General features: G+C 46.7%; 1 protein-coding gene across 3 annotated transcripts in view; it reads right to left on the reverse strand.

The window, feature by feature from the left end:
- Window positions 1–25,644, reverse strand: part of SARNP (SAP domain containing ribonucleoprotein) — a 432,317-nt gene that overhangs the window by 285,492 nt on the left and 121,181 nt on the right. For all 3 annotated transcript variants that reach the window (XM_069230612.1, XM_069230611.1, XM_069230613.1), the window contains one exon: window positions 15,710–15,783. In XM_069230612.1, the coding sequence (XP_069086713.1) occupies window positions 15,710–15,783 (74 nt within the window). The remainder of the gene's footprint in view (window positions 1–15,709; window positions 15,784–25,644) is intronic.

Below are 25,644 nucleotides of genomic sequence, written 5' to 3' on the forward strand. Positions count from 1 at the left end.
CACAAGAACCAGGGTATGTGTGCCCAATCCACTAACATGGATGTGAGATGTGCGAAAAATGTATCCTGATCTTGATTAGGGGCATACAAACACCCCATCCAAACACCCCCATTGGAAGACATAACAGCCTTGTGTATCAATTCTTGAATCAAGTATTTGCAGTGGTACCCCAGCTCGCACCCAGATCATGGTCCCTTTGATATAAGCAGAGTATACTGTGGACAAGACCTGGCCTCTCCACTTCGGAGAAACTTTTGAGTCTCTGAGTTTGTGAGGTGTGTTTCCTGAAGGTATGCTTTGTGTATTTGTGTCTGTGAATTTGTGCTAGTGTTGTGTCATTTGTAAAGAGAGCCTACTCCCCGTATATTCCATGTGAGAATATTGTAACAATTCAGGCGCATGTTTATCATGTGTGTTGTAGATTATGTGGGGAGTGTCACTCACATTTGGTATTAGTACTCTCCATACCCATAACAATGGCAGCAGTGGCAAAAATATTAACAACTTCCCGAATACTTGTTCCAGCAAAGAAACGTTTGTTCGACCATTAGAATTCCTATAACAAAATATAAAGTCAACAATAACATCTATGCCTGCACTTCTGGGAGCCATTATCCAACTGCAGAGCAAGTAATGTGCACAGTGGGTGGTTAAGGCACCTTTGCTGGGCCCGGACGAGGGAAATCATGGCGCAGGATGACATTATAGGCTAAAACAATGGTCTCACTGAGCAAAGCTAAAGCCCTCTCGACCAAGATGTTGACCAAGGACCACAGCATGATGCTGTTGGGTGTCCCCCATTGTTGGTGGGCACATCACGTCTAGAGTCAAGTGGAAGGAGGCAATCTCCTCTAGTGTTCAGTCAAGGATACTCTGATGCAGAGGAGCTATGCAAGAGTAGGCCACTGTTCACCTATATCAACCAAATAGTTCATTTGAAGTCTGTTCCGTCATTTGTCGGGAACAGGGCTACGCTACTTTCTGTCTCTGTATCTGAAACACTGCCTCAGGATGAACCGATGCGGACAGGGGAGGATCCAGGTCTCGAAGGGCTGTTGCCGAGCAGATGGCTTCAAGCTGAATTTCCAGGACCTGTTGGGGAGTTGGAGCGTGTGAGTTTCCATATGCTTACTTCTTAGCCTCCTCTTGTGCGAGTGGTTCAGCTGTGCCGGCGGAGAATTTTGCAGAGTGCGCTTGTGAGAATCTGGATATTGTAGGTCCAGGCAGTCCAGAGCGACCTCCGGAGTCTCGAAGAAATAAGCACACTGGTTGTGGACAATTTTCAGTTTGGCAGGGAAAATTAAGGCATACGAGAGACCGACGCTGCGCAATCTCTGCTTCACTGCATTGTACTGCTAGCGCGAAGTCTGGCAATAGTGAGACCTTCACTCCAATGGTCAGCAGCGCTCTCTCGCGAGCCTCCCGGAACAAATGGTCCCTGTACCTGAAGTTTAGTATTTGTGCCACTATGGATCTAGGGGGGACACCCCCCTCCCCTCCCGGGATCGGAAGCTTCGTCGGCACTCTGTGTACTCTTTTGCCGTGAAGAGGTCCAAGTGGGCCTTTGGGGCTAGAACCGTTCAGAGCCATATTTCAATGTATTGAGTGGGCTGGGGTCCTTCCAGGCCTTCTGGCAGACCCACGATCCAAACTTTGTTCCTGCATGCTTGGCCTTCCGCATCATCTGCTCTAAATTAATTTGTTTATGTAGCTGTGACACCCGAGCTTTCTGCTCAGTCATCTCAGGTGTTAAGGTAGAAACCGAGTGTTCAGTGTCTTTGACTCGGCCTGCCAATTTTCACTGATCTTCCTTGATCAAGGTGATATCTGTGGTGATGGCCCCAAGCTGTTGCTCGAGCCATCCTGGAGTTGCATATTTCTTGAAGGATGATATCCAGTTTATCTGTGGAGGGTGGTCCGGACACCAGGACGGCAACTCACAATGGCAATCCTGAAATTCTGTCCCAGCCCCTGCAATTCTAGGCTTCTTACTGGGCTCTGTGTCGAAAGGCAAAGCAGAGAGGCCGGGGCGGCAAGCCCCTATTTCTTCAAGCTGTTTAGGGCCCCAACCAGTGCAGATCGCCAGCTCAGAATAGGCCCACAGACAAAATCGGGCTCTCAGCTACGGAGCCAGCGACAGCGCAGACAACATCTTGGGGCCACTGGACATCCCGCACAAGCCAAGGGTCAAAGTGTCACAGCAGGGGGGGGGTCTTACCTTCTGCGAGGCCCCCAGTGGGTGATTACTAGAGCAGAGGGCCGTATCTGAGGCTACCCGGACCAGGTAGATCTGCTCATTCACAGGGCCTGGGAGTCAACCCAGGTGCACAGCGTCTCGTCGCTGTCTAGGCGCCCTCCGCCACTCACCTGGCAGCCCTCTCAATGGCGGCCCACCGGCCAGACCATGTCCCCGCAAAATGGCTGCCACTCCTGGAGTAGGCCGGGCATCTACGTCCTTGATGCCCGAGTCGCCACCCCTGGGCCCGCACGGCCACTGCGCCCCTGCCTTCAGCCCAGACATGGCGCACACTGGAAAAGGGGTAAGCAGGAGCTGCTGCACACCCACCAAGGGGCCGATCCCCACTCCCCTCGAGGTGCCGGTCTCACCTGATGCCGGTTGCGCCCAGGCAAACAGCAGCCCACCATCTGCCACTGCCACCCCCCCCCCCCCACCCATCCCTCTCCCCCCCACCCCCACGGCTCACAATGCTGTTGGGAGGAGGAAAGGAGGGCTCAGGGCAGGAGAATCGCTGGAAGCAGGTACATTTTCACCCAGATGTAGGGCCCAGAAGCTCCTCGGCTACATGTCCGCTATCTGAGGTGGCTGGATACGCCCCCCATCAATGATATAATATGCGGAGCAATTAGGTGTGCATGGCAAAGGTGCGAGTTATAGTTATCTTAAGGCACAAGTTATAGTTACTTAAAAGAACTCTAACTATAACTGCTGAGATTCTATGGTTTTGTATGAGTAAAATTAGAACCTAACTATAACATCCCTGTAACCTTTGGTTTTTACAGTGAATTTCAATGGTTTTTTAACGTAAAGCAATTTTAATTCCTACAAGTTATTCCAACCCCTTCGACGTACGGCCAAGATTGGTCGCAAGGCCCGGCCCGCAGCCAGGCCTTGCTGCTAAGCCCTTCTAACCACCGAAACCCACACATGTCCTTTGGCTGTGGGCAGTGCAGGTTGGCACACAGAGCCTATGTCTGTCAGTCGATCTGTGAGTGGGTTTGAAAGTGGGTGTGTGAGTCTGAGTGGGTTTGAGGGGGTTCATGAGTGTCTGAGTGGGTGTGTGACTGGGCGCATGAGCCTCTGGGTGCATATATGAGTGAATGAATTAGTGTATGAATGAGTGGTTTTTCTTTCAAATTTTTCCATAGTCGGAAATAATTAGGACATTTTCACAAATATCGCACTTGTGATGCAAGATTATTTTAAACACAATTTGCACCGAAAACACACCTATAACACACTACCGGGGTCAGGGTACCTTCACCCTGACCCTTTATGCCACTTTCAATTTGGATTTTCACCCTCAGGGACCATGTCCAATGAAATAAAATGGCAGCTGCAACTGTGTAGTCAGGTTGTGACCACCCAATTGCAACGCTTCTTTGCGCACATGTATGTGCGAAAAATGTGCGAATTTTGCAAATTATCTGCAGCCAGAGAAATACAAATTTATTTTCCCTTTAATATCAGTATCAAAAATTACTGAACAGATTCACACCAAATAAGCAAAAGTGTAATCTGCGTACCGACAGCTAGCTTTCCGCCAAAGTTGGTGTAATTCCATCCAGTGGTTCGGTCTGTAGCCGTGTCTAAAGAATCCAATGGAATTGAACATGGGAAACGCAATATTTTGTAAGCCCCCTTTTCTCCGTCCCCGCTTGAAGGATCACCCTGAAACATTCCATGCTCAACAAGAATCACCACAACACTCTTCTGGGGAAATTCGTCAAATGGTGCCATAGATAGATTGATAGATATCCTTCCACAAACATTTAAGAGAAAAAGGAAAGGGAATAGGAATTAACCAATAGGCTGCCAATACATAAAACTGGCACTGTGCCTTTAAGAACCTCACAGTATACCCCTGTATCCCTTCATGCCCCACAGGTGACAGGTATGTCAGGTGAGTTTACGGAAAACTAAGGAATCCTGTAGACAGAGGGTTGCCATACCTTCAAGTCCAGGTTTGCTTATGACTTTGATGAGTATTCCCTTGGAAGAGAACTAGGATTACAGGTAAGCAATTTACCTTCTCTTCCAGGGGATTCTCATCAACAGTCATAAGCACTGAATTAAATAGCAAGCCCATCCCACAAAGTGTAGCCTGCCCTACTTGAGTGTATGCTTTAGCTCCTGAATCCAGGCAGTAAAATCTAGTAAAAGGATGAGCAGATTTCCATGTAGCAGCTTTACACATTTCAGCAATAGGTACATTTCTCAACAGAGCTGCAGCAGTAGCTTTTCTTGTAGAGTGCGCAGGTAAGGATTTTTTTGCTAGCAGCTATGACAGTAGAATACACGAAACAATCCATTCAGAAATAGTTTGTTTAGAGGATGCCAAACCTGTTCTCCGTGGACAACAGTCAATGAAAAGATGGTCTGATTTCCTGATACCCTTGGTCTTGTCCAAGTAGAATTTTAAGCACTCTCTTAACCCCCTACCAGGCGTACCCCCCCCCACGGTGCCAGGCCTTTTTTTTTGGCTGTTTGGGGCAGTTTGCACTTAGGCCCTCACAACTTTTTGTCCACATAAGCTACCTACGCCAAATTTGCGTCCTGTTTTTCCCAACATCCTAGGGATTCTAGAGGTACCCAGAGTTTGTGGGTTCCCCTGAAGGAGACCAAGAAATTAGCCAAAATAGAGCGAACATTTCATTAAAAGAAAAATGGGGAAAAAAGGCTGCAGAAGAAAGCTTGTGGTTTTTTCCCCTGAAAATGGCATCAACAAAGAGTTTGTGGTGCTAAAATCAAAATTTTTCCAGATTTCAGGAACAGACAGACTTGAATCAGAAAACCACATTTTTCAACGCAATTTTGGCATTGTACTGGGACATACCCCATTTTAACAATTTTTTTGTGCTTTTAGCCTCCTTACAGTTAGTGACAGAAATAGGTGTGAAACAAATGCTGGATCCCGGAAAGCTAAACACTTCTGAAAAGTAGAAAAAATTCTGAATTTACCATGGGTCATTTATGTAGATCCTACTGAAAATAACAGCTAAAATAAAAAAATATTAAAATTGAGGTGAAAAAAACTAGCCACTTTTCTCCACGTTTTACTCTGTAACTTTTCCCTGCAATGTCAGATTTTTTTAAAGCAATATACCATTATGCCTGCTGGACTCTTCTGGTTGCGGGGATATATAGGGCTTGTAGGTTCATCAAGAACCCTAGGTACCCAGAGCAAATAAATGAGCTGCACCTTGCAACGGGTTTTCATTCTATACTGGGTATAAAGCATTCATTTGCTGAAATTTAAAGAGTGAAAAATAGGTATTAAGAAAACCTTTGTATTTCCAAAATGGGCACAAGATAAGGTGTTGAGAAGCAGTGGTTATTTGCACATCTCAGAATTCCGGGGTCCCCATATTAGCATATTAGCAAAATGTTGAGAAAGACAAGGGGCAATAACACTTGTTCTTCTATTCTGTTTCCGCCTAAATCTCCCGATAAATATGGTACCTCACTTGTGTGGTTAGGCCTAGTGCCTGCGACAGGAAACGCAACATGGACATATCACATTTTTACACTGAAATCCGACATGTTTTTTGCAAAGTGCCTAGCTGCGGATTTTGGCCTCTAAGGAAACCTACCAAACCTGTGCATTTTTTAAAACTAGGCACATAGGGGAATCCAAGATGCAGTGACTTGCGGGGCCTCTCACCAGGTTCAGTTACCCAGAATCCTTTGCAAACCTCAAAATTTGGCAAAAAAACACTTTTTCCTCACATTTCGGTTACAGAAAGTTCTGGAATCTGAGAGGAGCTACAAATTTCCTTCCACTCACTGTTCCCCTAAGTCTCCCAATAAAAATGGTACCTCACTTGTGTGAGTGGGCCTAGTGCCCGCGACAGGAAATGCCCCAAAACACAACGTGGACACATCACATTTTCCCAAAGAAAACAGACCGTTTTTTTGCAAAGTGCCTAGTTCTGGATTTTGGCCTCTAGCTCATCCAGCACCTAAGAAAACATAGCAAACCTGGACATTTCTGAAAACTAGACATCTAGGGGAACCCAGGATAGGGTAACTTGTTGTGCTCTCAACAGGTTCTGTTACCCAGAATCCTTAGCAAACTTCAAAATTTGGCAACAAAATCATTTTTTCCTCACATTTCGGTGCTGCAAAGTTCTGGAATCTGAGAGGAGCCACAAACTTCCTTCTACCCAGTGTTTCCCCAGGTCTCCCGATAAAAATGGTACCCCACTTGTGTGGGGTAGGCCCAGTGCGCGCGACAGGAAATGCCCCAAAACTATGTGGACACATCAAAATTATCAAATACAAAACTACCTGTTTCTGTAAGGGGTGGGGAGAGAGGGGGCATTTTTCCCACATTTCAGTGAGGGATCACCACACCGGGACAAAGTTCCTACCATCCAACGTTCCCCTCAGTCTCCTAGTAAAAATTATACCTCACTTGTGTAGGTGGGCCAAGTGCCTGTGACAGGGAAGGTCAAAAGCATGTCAATAATGAAGGGGAACCAAAGCAGGTCCAAAAGAGCAGTTTGGGAAAAAAAAAAACGTTTTTAGGCTGACAAGTGGCGAAGATTTTTTATCTGTATAGACGCAACAATGCTGGGTGGTAGGAATTTTGTGGATTCCTGCAGATTCCGGAAGGTTCCATCACAAAAATGTAGGGAAAATGTGTGATTTCCAGCAAAGTTGGAGGTTTGCAGGGCACTGTGGGGAAGAAAATAGGTACAGGGTGCATGTAAAGCACACCACCCTGGACTCACCCAGATGTTTTGTTTTCAGATGCATCTAGGTCTTATGGATTTTTCTACATGGCAGCGTCCCTAAGTCCAAAATGTTCAGCCCTCACCATTCCAAGAGGGACAATTTTGAGAGCTAGACAAGCTCTCAAGGCCCAAATGTAAAACCAAAACCCAAAATAATCATATGCCCTCTTTCTTGCAGTGGGATAAGATGTTTTAGGGGGTCATTCCGACCCCGGCGGGAGGAGACCGCCAGAAGACCACACCGCGGTCAAATGACCGCGGCGGTCATTCTGACTTTCCCGCTGGGCGGGCGGGCGACCGCCAAAGGCCGCCCAGCGGGAAAGCCCCAGCAACGATGAAGCCGGCCCCGAATGGAGCCGGCGGAGTTGCTGGTGTGCGACGGGTGCAGTGGCACACATCGCGATTTTCAGTGTCTGCTTTGCAGACACTGAAAATCTGAATGGGGCCCTGTTAGGGGGCCCCTGCAGTGCCCATGCCAGTGGCATGGGCACTGCAGGGGCCCCCAGGGGCCTCACGACACCCATTCCCGCCAGCCTCTTCCTGGCGGTGTAAACCACCAGGAACAGGCTGGCGGGAAGGGGGTCGGAATCCCCATGGCGGCGCTGCTTGCAGCGCCGCCGTGGAGGATTCTCTGGGGCAGGGGAAAACCAGCGGGAAACCGCCAGTTCCCCTTTTCTGACCGCGGCTTTACAGCCGCGGTCAGAATTGCCCCTGAAGCACCGCCAGCCTGTTGGCGGTGCTTCCTCCATCCCCGGCCCTGGCGGTCCATGACCGCCAGGGTCGGAATGACCCCCTTAGTGTACAGGGAACAGCAAAAGATTGTTTCTACATTCAGTTGAGGTGGGGGCATAACCATGCCCATGGTGGGTGGTAGTGACCACACCACTTTTTTTAAATTTTTTTTATTCCCTGGCATCTAATAGGCTTTCTGCACCCAGGGAGTGGATCGGGGGTAACTGCCCCATCTACCCACCAGTGGGAAGAACAACTTTGGCCCCATTTATTTGGGGTGGGGGTATGGCCATACCCCAAACCCTCTCTTAAAAAAATAAAAAAAAAACACAAAAAACATTTTCCCTGGTGGGCTTTCGGCCCCCCTTGGGGCAGATGGGCCTTCCAAAAATAGGCTGATCCAAGGGTGGCAGATATGGCCAAAAGCAATAAGGCCTCTTACGGGAACAACCCTTGCCTATGGGGTCGCTCCCCTTGTGTGAAACTGACGCAAAAAAATGAAAATCCTTGGTGTCTACTGGTTTCTGCCCCCCTTGGGAGCAGACTGGCCTAATAAAAATAGGCTGATCTGCCACCAAGGGGGACAGATATGGCCTAAAACAATTTTAGCCTCTGATGAGGTCAGCACACGATCATGTAATGTGTGCCACAATGCTCTCTGATTAGATGCAAATATTTGCAGAAGCTTATAAGCAAGACTGATGATTCTTTGCTTTCAAAGTAAAACATTCACACAAAAATGCAACTAGGAAAAAAAGGTTTACTAAATGACTGCAAAATGTAAAGCAACATAGCTTAGAAGCATCGTTCAGTAAAATGTTTTCATGCATGTTACTATTTCCAAAAAATATTCAGAATGGAAAATCAGTGAAACCAGCTTCAACAGGATTATGGGAAACATGACAAACACGCATTGGCAAAACCAATGGTCTGCCATTCATGGTCAGTCTTAGTTTTGTCAATGCATGTATCAATTTGTCATGCCTTTTGTAAAACTTTACTGTTGTGGGAGCTGCCAGGTCCTCACCATTGTAACAAACAATGGCAAAAAGCAAAAGTATTTTCGGTCTCAAAAAGCACACATTGCATCACTAGTTTCTGGCACTGAACAAAACTACTTTGAATGCCGATATGCTCCTTGTGAAAGAGCAGATTGTTATCACTCACAGTGAAGCGAGCCAATAGGTGGCAAGAGAGCGAGATAGAATTTTAATAAAAACAAAAGGTCTTCCTTAACGCCAGACCTAACTAGTCACAAAAGTATACCCATGGTATATGTCTTTGCATTAGTGCAGATTTTCAAATTTCATGAATTTCACAAGAATTTACAGAAGTAGACCAGGAAATCATACTCCTAGAAAATATTTGTGAACTGTATTTTGGCACTAGCAAATGTGCATGTGTAGATTTGTTCATGAGAAAATATGTTGAGTGTTTACAAGTTTACTTTCCCTCCAACCAATTTTTTCCCCAACTCTGGAAGAAGTTTTACTTCTGCCCTTGCTAGGAGTAAATTTCCAATCCTTCCCAGTACGAGAAAAGATTAGAGAAGAGCTGGTGAAATGCTATAAGAAATTCAAGTTAGTAGGTTTGCACAGACACAAAAGGGCATTCCAATTCTGGAACATTTGCTTATCGCTGCCTCCAGTCCCCTGTATGTAGATCTACAGAAAGGTGGCAAAATAAGGAAATAGCTAGTATTCACCCCAATTATAGTATTAGTTCTGGCATAATCAGAAAGGCTATTATCAGAACTCTTATATAATGAGACTGCTGCCATAATGTGGCGCCACTCTACATGGCACCAAAGGGACAATTTTTTTTATTTTTTTTTTATACAGGACAACTAGATTTATGAAGGAACACGTCCTATGGACAAGGAGATATTTTAATAAATTCCACACTCCTGCATCAGTGACATAAGGTGGGCTTATCTTGGCCTGAACTGGGAGGCGTGGTATCTGCTAGAGAAGAACTGTAATGTAAGGGAACTGGGATAAGAGAACTAGGAGGTTTAAGTGAGTAAGAGGGTGGTGAGAGTCATGTCCCAATGTAGTGACAACTGTGGTGAGAGGCTGCCATAGAGTGCCAGGGTCTGTAGAGAAATAGCTGTTCCTTTGTGAGGTGGGCAAATGAGAAACCAAGGTGTCTCATACAATGAGGAGTGTTGGGCAAGGGGTAAGAGAGGGGAATAGTGGTGCCTATCAAGGGGGTTTCCCGTCATCTCGGGTGACTGGTGGACATGGGATAGGGTTGTAGTCCATTTACCAGAAATGGGGCGCTTGCGGAAGTCGTGCTGCCTCCTTGTCGCGGAGAGCCTTTTTTTCAGTCGTTCCCACTTCCTTAGGGCTCCCTGACATGCCTCCACTGGTGGAGGGACCATTGCACACTGGTGTAGTGATAGTGTACGGGTCACCAATGGTAATGCTAAGGCTGCGAAGTGGTTGCGTACCTTATGGCTTTTTCTGTGCTTGAAAATGCCCAGGGCTGTCGCCTCCCATTTATGCAAATTATTCAGCTCTGACACCTCCCGGGGGATCGTGTACCAGTAGTGGCTCAGTGTAGGGCAAGATCATAGCATATGATAGCGATCCGCCCCAGAAAGGAGCAGCGCGCAAATGTATTTTGGGCTGATGGATAAAAACAGTTCAGGCAGGCAGGGGTAAGGTATGCCTTGTGCAAGCGGAAGTACTGAATGTTATGAGGCCTAGTGTTCTGGGAGACTCCTTGCAGTTGCTGTAATGCCTTGGGCGAGTGGTTCACAATCTTTAAGACTTCGGTGGACCCCTACTTTATCCTGGAACCCCCCCACTGAGTCATTACTGAAAGCCAGGGACCTAATCTGTTAATATTATTTAATTTTCTAAACAGTCGCAGACCCCTAGGGGTCTCCAGACCACAGGCTGGGAACCACTGCCATGGACCATTCCCTGTCTAGATGGTCCCTTCCGATTTCGCATTGATGATGAAGAGTTGTGAGGGGGGGAACTGTAGGAGCTCACGTATAGCCTTATATATCCAAGTGAAGAGATGTCTGCCCGTGCCCATTGTGAGCATGGTGCATACAACTGAGTGTGTGGGCGGTTCTGTGTCCCCTGCTGCCCGCAGCTTACGCACTGTGTTGCGCAGATATTTATGCGTTAGGAATTGGCCAGACGGAAGGCCGCGGTCCGCCACAGGGTGGTCAAAAGGGATCAGGAGGCCTTCTGCATGAAGGTCTCCGGTTGTTTGGAGGGAGCTAGACAGCCAGCGTGTTAAAGACGTTGTAGTGTGATATCCAGGAAAGCAAAGTATTCCCATTGGGGGATATTCTGGGCATAAGTGGGCTTATTTGATGAAAGGCGATGGACGTGGAGCATGCAGGACCACACTACTGACACCCGTATTGGCCATGGGTGGTGGGGAGGTGGGGGGGTCGGGGGGGTTGTGGAACGACTTTGTGGAATAAGAGGCTGTGTAGTATAGAGGGTGCAATTTTGCTTCAGCCATAGCATGCTTCACCGATGTATCAGCCTGCTGTCCAGTGCAACAGCCATTGCAACTGTGCTGCCAGTAACTATGCCTCAAAGGAGGGCGCTCCAAGACCTCCCTACCTCGTCGCCCGCTGAAGCGCCCCCATTCCATATCTTTAAAGCTGGAGAGGGGTGGGGGTGTTTGGAGTAAGTAGAAGATTAGCAAAGTAATATAACAACCGTGGTAGAACTAACATTTTTGCAAGGGCAATCCTGCCGATGGGGTTGAGCGGGAGAGTGACTGTCAGAAGGTCATCTAAGAACAGATGCCCGCAAACACCCCGCAAAGGTTGCCCTCATACAGGTCAAACAGAGTATAGTAAAGGCGTACTCCTAGAGATCCAAATGCCCATCCGTGGTAGGACATGGAAGAAATAGTCCCAGTAGAGTGTGTCGAACGCTTTCTCTATGTCCAGGACCAAGTATGCCACACGTGGGAATTTTCCCCAGACCTGGGCGTGTAAGAGCCGGCTGATGTTTTGGGAAGTATTCCAGCCAGGAACTAAACCATTCTGGTCTAGAAGAACAAGTGTAGAACTGCTCCTAAGGACCTTCACCCAAAATCCTGTAGTCTGTCCCCAGGATTGCAATGGGACAGTATGATCCTGGCTGGACAGGGTCGAAGGCAGGTTTCGGGATGAACACTAGGACCAACTCCCAAAGCAGGGAGGCTCCCCAGACATAGGGCCTCTGCATATATCTCTGTCAGGCGTGGGGCAAATTGGGTAGCAAAGGCTGAGGAGCACTTTACTGGGAGGCCATCCAGACCTGGGGATTTATTGCACGCTTGTTTGAAATCCTGTACGGTTATCAGGGGTGTCTAGGGCAGTCCTTGTCGCCAAGGGGAACCGCAGGAGAGGGATTCTGGATAGAAAGTCCGATATAAATGTGGATGGTACTGCCGTGGGGTGAGGGTGTATCTCTGTAACTTGCGCATCGTAGGCATGGAACTCCCACAGGAATGCCTCCTGCTCATAGATCACTAGTCCGTAGGTAGTCGGAGCTCTAGTATCAAGCGCAAGGTGTCATTTTGTCATGGGCATCCTTCACATTTACGTAATAGGAAGGGTCAGAAGCAGCAGTTGCTGACTGTTTTCCTAAGTCAGCAAGGTGACTTTCTGCTTCAACTCGTTCCAGCTACAGGGTTCCACGGACCCCCATTATCTCCTGAATGCACTGACCTCTGGTAACCACCTTGAAGGTGTCCCACTCAAGTGCCCTAGAGGTACCAAGTGAAGGTTTTCCGCAAAGGAATGTTGTATGTGCCTCTTCTGCAAATTGGGGAGTTGGAATTTTCAGTTGTTGGCATCTATGAACAAATATATTTGAGGATATCCCCACTCTAGAAAGAATTCTTGCAAGATGTCGTTGTTGAGAACCAGTCGTGATTGTCTTGCAAATTTCAACTGAGATAGTATCCCTGCATTGTTTGAGTGTCTGGCAGATAGTTGCCCGTTATAGTGAGATATCATGCCAGCAGTCATTTACAGATGGTCTGAGGCTCTTGGGAAAGAGGATGACCGCGAGTTTCCCCGTTTGTTTAGGTAATGCAAGGTTGCTGTGTTGTCTGTTTGGACAAGTATGCAGTTCGCTGTGAGAGCTTGAAAGAAAATCTTTAGAGGAAGGTGGAAGGCTCGCAGCCTTCCTTTGAAGGCAAGGTCGCAGTCGCCACGGGATTGACGCCAGATTAGGCACTTTTCTGGCAAAATAAAATTAGGGACCCCAAGAAAGGTATTGACGGCTCATGGCAGTTGTGCCAAGATAACCTGTTAGACATCTCTGTCCCATGCAAAATCCTCCAGGGCCTTGATTTCTTCTGAGATCCGATCCGGCTGGTCCCCACAGGCGATAATTTCTTTAAGTAACGCCAACTGCACCATCTCTAGTAAAATGCCTGGGGAAGACAGCGGAACTCCTCTAAACCCTGCGTTTCGTAATCAGCTACAAAAGTCTTCACTAATTCCTTCTCAATGTCTCACCTTCCTAGGCTTTGAGATCAACTTCGTGGAAGCTTTCCAGAGTCTACCGTCAAGGGAGATGACCAGAATCCAGCACCAGATACGGAGAACTCTCTCAAAATTGGCAACCTCCCTGCGTCAAAGTGGTCGTCTATCATCCTCCATACAGGCCATCTTCCCAGCCCCTCTTAATTTTCGGACTCTTCAACGCTTGAAGGCCTCCCACTTACTGTCAACAGACCCCCCCCCCCCCAGAACAGGTCACGACGGAATTGCATCGGTGGCTCATGCGCACGGAGGCCTGGAACAGACGGGCCAGCTTCGGTTTTCTACCCGATTTTGCGATCCAATCAGATGCGAGAGGCTCTGGTTGGAGAGCAGGTTTTTACCACAGGCGGATAGTCAACCAATGAGCAATAATTCCACATAAAACTGTCTGGACTAGATTGCGGGCTCTTGCACAGTGAAGTGCTGAACCAAGGACCCATCTACCCCAAGATCTACCTCTCCTCATCAATCCATCCAGGAACCCTCACCATCTGGTGATGAACAGCACTCTCCAGCTTATGGCGTGAAGGATTACCGGTCTCGCTGGCAAGTCCCGGGGCTTTTGCGAAATGCTGTGGACCTCCTCTCCCGAGCCTGGGCTGACAGCATCGTCAAAATGCTACCAATCGACTTGGTCCCGATGGTTGGGCTGGTGCCATCAAAGGCACTTCGATCCTGTGGGGACGGGCATTGTCCATATCCTACATTTTTTAGCGCCATTGCCGTAAGAGGGGATGGTTTACAGATTAGTTAATACCCTTCAATGAGCAATTCCAGCAGGTCATGTAAGGTGCTGAACCTTTTTATCGCCTGGCCCAGAAACAAATACCTCTCTCAAACAATTATCGGCAAAATTGGCCACCCTCTCAAGATGCAAAGTGTAACTCATACCTGATATCTTAACCCTCCTTTCTGGGTTCTCCATGACTCTGTGTGGGACATTGTATCAAGGCATACGAGGTTATGACAGAAGACCTTCGTCCTCATGGAGAGCAGCAACTTCTCATTGCTCTTCGGAAATCGTTCAGAGCGATCTCCCCTACCACTGCACAATGAGTTCCATGGGCCATGCAGGAGGCAGGCACGGACACAAAAAGTTTTGGTGCACATTCTACCAGAGGTGCTATGGCCTCCAAGGCTTTCGTTCTAGGGAACCGGAACGGTCTGGAGGAGATTTTGAATATGGCGGATTGGTCATCAGATTAATCTTTTAAAAGGTTTAATTATAAACCAGTTTTCTCCATTGAGTCTCTGGTAGTAGATAAGCTCTGAACATGCCTAATCCTCGCATCTGGGTTGGGTCCTGACATCAAATGAAAAAATGTCCTAGCTACCGTAGAGGAAAGTTCCAATTCAATTAAGGGCACAGCGGCGAGGATTAGCCCACCTTTTACATCCCCGTTGCCCTCCCAAGGCCATGGAATCAATTTATGACATGTAAGTAAAACACTTTTAGAATCAATAACTTATTCATCCAAATTGTTGATTGTTTCTATGTTTAAGGACTGATTAAAGATTACAATCTTTGATTCATTGACTGTTGGTGATAACCTTCACGCATTTCGCTTTTATCTGTGCAGAGGACGAAATCTTAGTTTGTTCTTGGTTTATCGCAGGTTTGGATAATTCTAATCAGGAATAGTATCTTCCGCGTTCGGCTTTGGTCACTGGAAGAAAGAGGGAGATGGAGAGGGCACTGAGCTGGGTAAGGACAATCGTGAATTCCCATTGGATGAACTGTCACCTTTATGTTTCCTAAGGTTTATGGGAAATTAAGTTTTGTTCAGTTAATGTGTTTTGACATGGCTGCTATATGAATAAAAAAAAATTAGAATAAGACTAATTTTTGCCTCTGTGCCCTTAATAGAATTGAAACTTTCCTTTATGATAGCTAGGAAATGTTTCATTTGTAACCCTTACAGCACCGACCTGTTTTTAATTGATTTTCTGGGGTTGTTTTAAACGAAGGCTACCGTATTTTAACAAAATCAAACAATATATTTTAACCCTAGGTTTTCAGTGATTATTTAGGTGTGTGTGCATTTTAATAGAAATGTGGATTTTGAAAGACAGAAGTACTTAACGTGAATGTTTTTAAAACAATTTATAATTGTTTTACATAACCATCATTCAGGTGAATAAGCATCCAAAATAATTATGCACAATCTAAATCATACAATAACATTCAGTTTAAGAAATGAATCAATACAGGAATCAGACATCTACTGCTGAACATTTATTGAACATTTTAGTTTTTTTGACCCCACTTATATGGCTAACAAAAATCCTGTGGGAGCTCCATCTTATTCTAGTCACCACTTAACCAACATCGCATAGGTCATGTGGTACTTTATCTGTTCTCACTCTATACACATCCATCACTAGCCACTCGTATCACATTACATGGGAACAATGGCATATTTCTCAAAACAAAGTTAATGAAGACAAGACTATGATTCTGAGAAGCAAGTCAATACTTACGTTTCAGGGGTATTCTCTGGTGTTGGCAGTGTTTCAACTTTGGTGGCAGGTTCTACTGGCTTCGGTTCTTCCTCCTAGGGTGGGGAAGTGAGCAGTGAGTGAAATCCCACAGTAACAGAGGGTAGTGCATGGTTTGTCTTAGTAGCTATACAAGAACTGCTTCACTGTTGGTTTTAGACTGGCCGACACATTAATAGCCCTTTACTTGTCTGCAAATACCCACTATACATCGATTCACACAAAAAAGCAAAACACGTCTAAGGGCAAAACAACCTAAACTAAAACATGGAATCTTGCTTTTCCTCAAACACCATTATAACATATTACTTGCTGCAGTCCATTCATAAAGTATAAAATGCTTACAAATAAAAAGGCTCACTTGCCTGGAGGAGCTTGGAGAATGAAAATGTTATGTACCATAGTTATCCCTGAATGTCAAATTAATAGATTTTCTTTTCACATTATTAGCAAGAATGCAACTAACATCAGAAAGTGTGGAAAGTTTTAAGTCATTTAGCCATTTAACACAAAGATTTTTATTTGACATTTGGGTCAATTCACAGTTATGTCAAAATCAATCACAGTTATACGCAAATCAAATGTGAAACTTATTTCCCCTAAAATGCTGGCGGTATAGTAGATATGGAGGATTTCTTTATTGTTCTGCAGCAGCCTTGTAGGATACTCAAAATATAACAACAAATTTAAAACCCTGTCGCTGGGGTTTTTTTTTTGTGTTTTTTTTTTGTTGTTTTTTTTTAAATAAGCTCAACAAAAGATGAACAGTGCCAATTTCAACCTATTCTGCGCTTTCTGAAATAACTTAAGTGGAGAATAAAAAGATAACCATTATGACGTCTTTTTTGTGGTGGTCAATGTGTCTATTTTTGTCCTTTATACATGCTTGCAGTTATTAGTGACAACAGGAAACTATATGTATTGGAGACCTAGACACCATTCTGAATTAATCATTGGTTCCTTTGTGTAGATTGTTGAAGGTTCCCCACAGAACATTGCCAGTGAATTCACACAAAAATGTACATTTAAAAAAAGAAAAACTGCTACTATGGTTAACCGCTGTAATTTTAGTATCAAATGTCTATCTAAGACAGCAATTATTCCCTTGGTCTTTCAGCCACAGAAATATGTAACTTTCATAGTTTGTCAGAGAACACACGATAACTACAGCCAAACCACTGACCAGTGGCTTACACCGATTTTTCAATGTGTATGTGCCAATCATCTAAGTGCATTAAAATAATATGAATAGAAAATGAATGCCAAGGAAAGCTATCTGTTTTTTTAAATTTTACTTAAGAATGTGAGTTCAGAAAAAGATAATCTATGTACCATACAGAAATATGGAATAACCACAAAGCTATGTGGACAAATTGCTGTTACAATTTTAGAGCCAGTAATAGCTCTAAACATGTGCATATATTAAGTGATAATCCAAATAGACTTCCATTGTACATAGGTACATACCATCAGATAAAAACCCTACCACACCTGATGCGGCGACTGCTTGAGGTATATCAGGGGGTCCATGACACCGGTGTTCTGCCCCAGTCTATGTGAGAGGGTTACAATTCTAGAGTTTCGAAACCAGGCTCAAACTCCTCAGATCCCTCCACCCATCGTCCGCTCACCTATGATAAACATGGACATGAAGATACTTTGTAAAGCTCTGGCTCTTAGTCTACAGCTGATGATTTCTCAGTTGATCCATGAGGCTCAGTGTGTCTTTATCCCTGGACTTAACACTACCATGAACCTGAGACGACTAATGTGTGTCCTACATGAGGCGGAAGGTAAAGAGAAGGAACTGGTGCTTGGGCTCCAGTGATATTGCTAAAGCATTTGACACAGTAAAGTGGCATTGCCTTACGAGAGTGTTGGAGGAAATAGGGATTGGTGTGCATATTTGGGCATGGGTGCGTCTGCTATATACTGAATCAATGGACAGGGTGAAGACTGGTCGATTAAGTTCAGACACATAGGTGATGGGTACGGTTGTGTGCCAGGGCTGCCCTTTGTCTCCCCCGGTCTGCAGTGCATTTCTCACCATTGCTCCAGAAAATGTTCAGCAGACTGTCCTACCACCAGTTCAGGGAAGATCAGCAGGCATACATTATTACTCCTTGAGTGGCCCTAAGCATCTTCAACTCAGTTTTCCAGGATGCCAGTAACCGAGTCAAGCATGCTACCTGCTGTTTGAGTTGCAGTACCTCTGCCTGGAGCGAGGTGATGCTGGATTCCGCATTGTCAACTTGATCTGCTACTTTTTGCAAATCCACACGGAGCAAATTTACTTCGATAGATAAGCCTACAATTCGGCCCGCCAGGGCCAATCTTGACCTCTGTATGGCCTCCAGTAGGGCAGCACTCAATGGCTCCCCCTGGCGCTCCAGTCAGCGCTCAGGCGTACCCTGGCGTCCCTATCTGGTGAATCTCTGGGTGGTCTGGCACGAAGATGTGTACTGTGTGATGGTGTTTACCCTGCAATTGCCTCTGGAGTCTGTCCTTTCCCATATCAAATGTGAGACAGAGCAAGATGTGAGCACTAGTTTTGCCTCAAAGCCCACGAGAAATGCATATGCCCCCCCTCCACCCTCAATACTCACATAGGCAGACAACAGTCACTCCAGGAGGTAGAAAAGGATGTCACAGGCGCCCCATGATATGGATGTGAAATAGGCCTCTTGGAACTTCCGTAGACGCAGAATACAAAATTCCCAGGGAGGTAACCAGTGCATCCACTGATCAATACATCCACTCAGGTGTGCCGCAGGGAGGGCGTCAAAGCAGTAGCGTTAGAATGAGTCAGAGCCACCCCCAGAGCAAGCAGGATACAAGTCCCAAAGGGGATCCAGGAGCAATAGGCTCCCCTGGGCTCCACCTCACCACCCTTCCAGTAAAAGGGCCAAGCGGTGTTCTGAGCAGAGGGGTAAAGGGACGAGGGCCTCACAGAGTCAGTGTAATAGCTGAGCAAGGACCTCCAGGGTTACCCCTTAACCCAACACCCCAGAGATGTAGGCTTACCACCTCAGATGGTTCTGCACTGTCTGGGCAGTCTGGTACCCGATTCATTACCAGGCACAGGACTCTGTCGGATCCACAGCAGGTTTCCTGTCAGGTCACAAAAACAATGTGGAGCAGGGGACAACAGTTCATCTCGCTGCATAGTTTGGGCTCCTTGTAATCAGCTTCATTGCACTGCCCAGTATGCTGCCAGAGCTCTTCCTCGCTGCCCTGCTCTGCCCTCCATTTCTCCCTCCTGCTGTCAACAAATGGAACCCTGCACAGGGGTTACTACAGCTGCCAAAGGACGTCTCCACATAGCAAGTGCAAAGGGCTACTGGCTGCTGCTGTAGAGGCATACCTGTCTCAGCAGCGCCCAGGTCTGTGGGAGGCAGTACAGGCCCTTCCAGGCCGGTAAATGCAAGATCTGGGAAGCCAATCCTCATGTCCCCTCTCTTACTATACAGGTCTCGCCGTCCAGCTCCAAGCCCAGGGAACCCAGGTGGGGTACACAGCCATCGCTCTGCAGCAACATGGTGCCCCCTCAGAGCCGGCCTCTCTAAATGGGCTTTCCTGCACCACCCAATCATCGGCAGGGTCTCCGCACCGCTGCCCCTGGCTCTGGAGTGCCGGGGCTCCTCTTGAGGCCACCACAAATTGCTACAATCAGTGATATGGCAGGCACAGGATCATGTGGACTGCAGTTCCTCCGGAAGATCCATTCCTTTCTCCCTCGTGGGGCCAAAGGATACCGCTCGACCACCCAGTGGAGGCAGGTTGCTGGCTATCACTGCAGGACGTCACAGGATTAGGAGATGGAGAAACGTAGGTCCATAGAGACGCGTCCTGACGGCTTTCTTGGCTGGCCACACCCAACCAACCTTTTCTAAACATTTAAATGTATATTAATTTAACAAAAAAGATTATAGAAATGTGGGAATGAACATATCAAATCAAAAGGTTTGGTCAAACTACATGAATTAGTGCAGTACTGGAAGACAGCTATGTCATATTGGTCCATGCAGCAGGTGCGATGCAGTCAAGGGGGTTAACCAAGGAGAAGGTTCAGATACAAGGTGTATATATTGGGGACCGGGAGGGTGTGGTGAGGAGCAGGCAGACTATCTTGACGGTGGAAGAAGAGCTCATGTAAAAGGAGTAGAGTTTCTGGTACAAGTTTCAATCATAAAAACACTTACAGAATACTTTCATTTTTCTGCAACGTCTCCAGGTATAAATTATTGTTGCTGTGTTGCAAACGCACAAGTAGTTAATTAATGGGGTCTACATGAAGTTCATAATTATGCTTTCTTATAAAGCACTATGAATCCAAAGTGATCAGTGCACTGTACAAACAACTAGGTAAAATTCAACAACTTCAACAATACACAGAAAAAAAGATACAGGAGCAGGACTGGGACGCTGAGCAAAGGACAGGTGGAACAGTCATCGCACATTCTGGGAGTGTATCCTTAGAAAGATTTCTGATGGCAGTGCGGTGAAGAGGGAAGGTGCCAACTGGAAGAAACTGGCTAGAGGGATGAGGGGAAAATGAGGAAAGTCTACGAAAAAGAATAGAAGAGAGAAATGGGACAAGTACTTCAGATGAAGAAACACTGAGCTAAGAAGGGTGTTATAGTAGGTGCAGGCTGAACAGTAAAGCTTTCAGTTTTTTTCTGAAACTTCAATAAGGATTTGACCAGTTTTAGTTCAACTGGTTATTCTTAGATTCTTGCTGTTCCCACGTCTTCTGATGCTAAAGAAAAGGCATGATAGAGTACTAAGGTAAATAACATGTCGGTAATATAACCCAACATCTATTTTAATCTGGCTCAAGAGGAGCCAGTGAAAGTCTTTTAGGAGAGGGGTAATATGGGCATATGTTGTCTGTACAGTGCATTATGCTTTAATTGGGGTAGATGGGAGTAAGACACAGATACTACTACAGAGTTTATGATAGTCATTTTTTAAAAGCATCAAAGATTGTGCTACGACTGAAAAATATATGCTTTTTGATGGTATACAACAGAGATGGGCAAGCCAGTAAATTAACAGAATGAGCCAAGCAGAGGGTCTCTCTGGGCTCTAAGACCAATGTATGAGCCAAGCACTGAAAATAGTTGGCATCTAAATCATGCAACTAACAGGCGAAAATGGAACAGCCTTTTTAAAATAAAAAAAGTAATTTCTTTAACATGAAAAAATATTCCCCCTTAATATATCAGATGATTTTTGTACAATGCGCACACCAAACTCATGTATTAATCTATTAGATGGCAACTTCATTCTCTCAATTTTAGCACCAAAGGTTTATGCTTTATTTTTAATTCCTGACGCATGCTGGTAAAGTGTGAACGGCAGGCAGAATCACATTAAAAACTGCTTATTTTTTGGTTCGGGGTCCTTGAGCTGAGCCAACATCAGGCCTCTGGCACCAACCGTAAGTGGCTCACCCAACTCTACTGTACAAAGCTGCTCGCTTTGGCAGCAATTTGTTCTGCATGATGTGTTATCAAGAACTCAGCGCTGGGATCGTGGCATGGACAGCCAACACAGTGGATGCAAACAGAGCACACCATTCCATTACCCATTTAATCAATTACCATCCATGTTGCTGGCCCAGTAGACTGCATGATTTTGCATCAATGGATGTAAGTGTACCACTGAGCACAGACCTGAACCCTCTGGGAGCCACAAGCAGACAGAAAAACAACTGGTGCTGCTCCAGAGGTGCGGAGGTGCCCACGAGGCTGGGGCTGTCTCTAACTTTCACAACTCAAAGCAGCTGCTGCAACTTACATTGAGGGCCGCTTCAGTGTCTGCCCCGCTCCTAGACCAATCCTGTACTGCCTGGATCACTGTTTTCACCTAGCTGACTCAACATCCCGCTGTGGCAGCCTGCGCCACCTGTGGCGGCTCCTAGTCCCAGATACACCCTGCCAGAGCCTTTGGAGGCATGCAGAGGGGTGAGCATTGGCTGCGGAGGACCCCTCCAGGCATGGGACATCCTCTGACCGGCTCTGTGCCTTACCGTGCTGCCTTGATGAGCAGTAGCTGCCAATATTCTGCTGCTGGGCCCTACCTCAAACTCATTATCGGCCCATCTGCACTCTAAAAAGCAGTGCAAAAAAATCATTGTTAAAGATCTTTCACAGACCTCAGCAAAGCAAAGTCAGGGGCCGGGCTACAGCGAGGAGCAGGGTACGTCGGGCATGTTGCCCCCACTAGCCAGTGCCAGTACCCAGGAACAAGGTGTGCACCTATTGAGGAGTCCACCATAACAAACTCTGTTGGGCCCACTTGGGCTTTCTGCTGAGATGCCATACTATGTGACTGCTTGAAGCAAACGACTGCCTGAACTAATTTCTTATTTCTGTAGGAGCTCACTCTGGGGGGTGGATCTCTTTGTGGGAGACATTAGAGGTGGCTGTTCTCACCCCTCATGCTCCCAGGGACCATTTAAGGACTCCATGTGGGGTGCCAGGGGGTGCCACCAGGCCTTTTGATCTTCCCTGGGGCCCGCAAGCGACAGGTCTTGCAGCTAATGTCACAGGCAGGGCCTGTTCTTGCTCCAGGCCTCTTGACCGACTTGCTCTCCTCACAACATTGTCTGGACTCTGCCCCACCTCAGATTTCCCCTGGGTTGCTTCAACATCATACAGGCCTACTACACTGTAATTCACAGTTGGAACCTGTTAGAGGATTCCCTTCCCGACCTTGTACATCTAGAGCCCACTGGCACTTGGGTGGGCCCTGAATTCCGGTCTGTGGAGAGGGCTACAGGAGAAGGTCCAGGGATGACATGGCCTGATCTCAGTGTCAAAGAACTATAACGTGGTGCATGGTCCCACCAGTGGCCTCAGGGGGCTGCAACTTTGTCATCTAGTAGTCCCCGGGTCTACTCCTAGAGTGGTACCTTTGGGGGGTTCACCTCATCCATCATACTTGATCACCTCTGGACCCTATCGGGCAGTTACTATGGGACCTGCAAGTCAGGGTGCAACAGTTCAAGAGCTGGGCAGAGGATGGAGAGGGATGCTCATGAGGGAGCATCAGGATCCTGGGCCTACCAGAGGGAGTTGAGGGCCCAGATCCCATCCTTTACCTAGAGAACTGGTTTAAGACATTTACGCCAGCAGCAGACCTCATTAATTTTTACTCCCTCAAAAGGGCACACAGGGTTCCGGCTCGTCGACACACCCCATGCTGGCCAAACTGTTGCACTACCGCGATTGGGATTCCATTCTTCGAGCGGACCGAAAGGCAGTCCCCACTTTGCGTTGAGGATAAACCATCATGCTTTCCCCCGACTACACCCGCATAGTGCAACAAAGATGTACCTCATTTATTGAGGTCAAATGCCACCTTTGCCAACATGGACTCCAAAATGCGTTATTTCAAGCACAAATTAAGGTCATCTCCAACAAAACAACTACCTTCTTCACGGACCCCAAGGAAGCCTAGGACTGGATGGATCAGCAATACAGTGGCGGCGCAACACTCTCACAATCTCCCTCGTCCACAATGCCCTCGACGAACGTGGAGAGGCAAAGTAGGAGTATCTACCACCCTCTGCCCGACTACATCTGCCTCCCTAGATTTAGAACATATCATTGCAAACTAAAAGAAGGCCTTAAAGGCGGCGAACCTGAGCTTTGTAGGGGTGTGCCCGACATCTTCACGCCTGAGGATGGCCCTGATGCCTGAGAAGACACCCATCAGGACTCGCACTGGCCCCCATTGGTGATTCCACAGACAGCAGATAAATTGGTTTCATTGCTTGGATGCTATTGTTTTACATGTTTTTCACATATCCTTATATTGCTGAACACATTACGATTATGTTTCCTAATTCCCCCGTTTTTCTACTTTTAACAGGGCAAATTATAGTAACCCTTGTAGAGCTGTAGTTTATTGCAACAAGGCCCGCTAGGTCTTTACACAGTTAAACCTTAAGGGATGAATCAACACCACCTACAGCGTTCTGGTGACATCTTTATACCACTTGCCACCTCAGGCACACTAAACATATACCCCAAGCAGAGACCAAGCCTCATCTCGCCTACCTAAGTGTGTATTTACTATGCACTGGTAGGGCTTATCACAGGTTGCGGTAAGCTCCACCAGTTGCTCATCCTTTCTTAACTCTTCCTATCATAGGTTATCTCTTCTTCCCTTTCCCTGTCCTGTGACTGAGAACAGTTAGCACAACACCCAAGGCACGGAACAACCTTGCCGGATTCCAGGGACGGCGGCATTTCTTTTCCTTCCCTCCTTCCCACACCCCCAACATGTCATTACACCGTTCCAGAGGTTCCTGCTATATGACATTAGATTACTCTCCCTAAATGTCTGTGGGATGCACACGGCCAGGAACCATTATGCAGTCTATTAATTTGATGCACGCCACAGGGACCAACTTGTTCTCCTTCAGGAATTCCAGACTACAGCTGAGGAACATGGTTTAATGTGCAAGAGTTAGCGAGGCACTGACCGTGGCACCACTTACTCTGCCTACATGCGAGGTGCCATGATATGAGTTAGGTCTGGGATTCCCTACCAGGAACTTGGTGTTACAGTCGACAAAAAGAGGACTGATATGTCCTGCTGGAGGGACGAGTGGAAGGTCACCCTGTACTTACTGGTAGCATTTATGCACCCAATGCAGGGCAGTTCTGAAAGATGCACGTCCCGGGATCCTTGGCAGTGGATTTCAACTGTGTTCTGGAAACCGTCCTGGATAAATCGCTCCACCCTCTACCATGCTCCCCTCCGTCATGCAAACCACTTGACTCTGCAATTGGGCCCAACACTGGTCTTTAACGGATGCCTGGAAAAAACTGCACCCATACACTAGACTTTATTCATCCCACTCCATCCCACATAACCTTTATGTCCGCCTCAATTGTTTTCTTTGTTTGAATTCTATCTTCCCCAAGGTGCGACACACTATTTAAGCCACCTAATCTCAGACAATGATGCCCATGTTATGGACTTACAATGGCCAAGCCCCCTATACCGTTATGGCGTTTCCCTTGTTAGTCCCTGGAAGACCCCGCCTTTCATGCATCCCAAAAGACACAAATCAGGTACTATTTTACCAAGAATCACAACACTGCCACCATATCCGTAGAATGGGGTTAATTTAAGGTTGTCATTGGGGGCATATGCATGCAAGAAATTGTGGGGGTGCGTAAGACCCTGAAAAGGGAAATGATTGCCGAAACCCAACTGGATGATCTAGGGTGCAGGGCAGATAATGACACTACTGTTGTCCTACACACTAAGCAGCAAAGTCCGACTACACTGCTCTACTCAAGCGCCTACGGCATTTCAACTTTGTGGCTCATAGAGCCAGGGTCCAAAGGGAGGGGGACAAGGCCAGACACCTACTTGCTTGGCTTGCGGGCAGGACACAGCCACTACTCACATCACAGAAATTCACTCACAAGTTCTTGTTCATACTCAGAGCGAGAACTTACGGGAATTCCACTCTTACTACTCTGCGATCTACCAACCCCCACGTGAAGTCTCTCCAGCTGCCTCACTGAAGTTCTTGGTGGACATCCCACTTCCATTCGTATCCTCAGCAACCAAGATGTCCTTAGACGCCCCGATAACGACACATGAAGTCACACGGGTCATCAAAGACCGGACCCCTGTTAAGGCTGGAGACCTTGATGGTCTTCCCCTAGAATATTACTCAACGTTCTTCACAATACTTGCACTCCATTCAGTAGCAATGTCTGAAGCCGCCCTCAAATGTGTAAAACTGCCCGATCTCTGCGAGAGTCCTTGTTGGTTTCATATCTAAAGCTGACAAGATTCCAACCGTGTGGGGTCCCTGTCGGCTCATCACCATCTTAGGTGCCAATAATAACATTTGGGAAAAAATTCTTGCCACTAGATACTCT

The sequence above is a fragment of the Pleurodeles waltl genome, chromosome 4_2 (assembly GCF_031143425.1).
Source record: "Pleurodeles waltl isolate 20211129_DDA chromosome 4_2, aPleWal1.hap1.20221129, whole genome shotgun sequence".
Lineage (NCBI taxonomy): Eukaryota > Metazoa > Chordata > Amphibia > Caudata > Salamandridae > Pleurodeles > Pleurodeles waltl.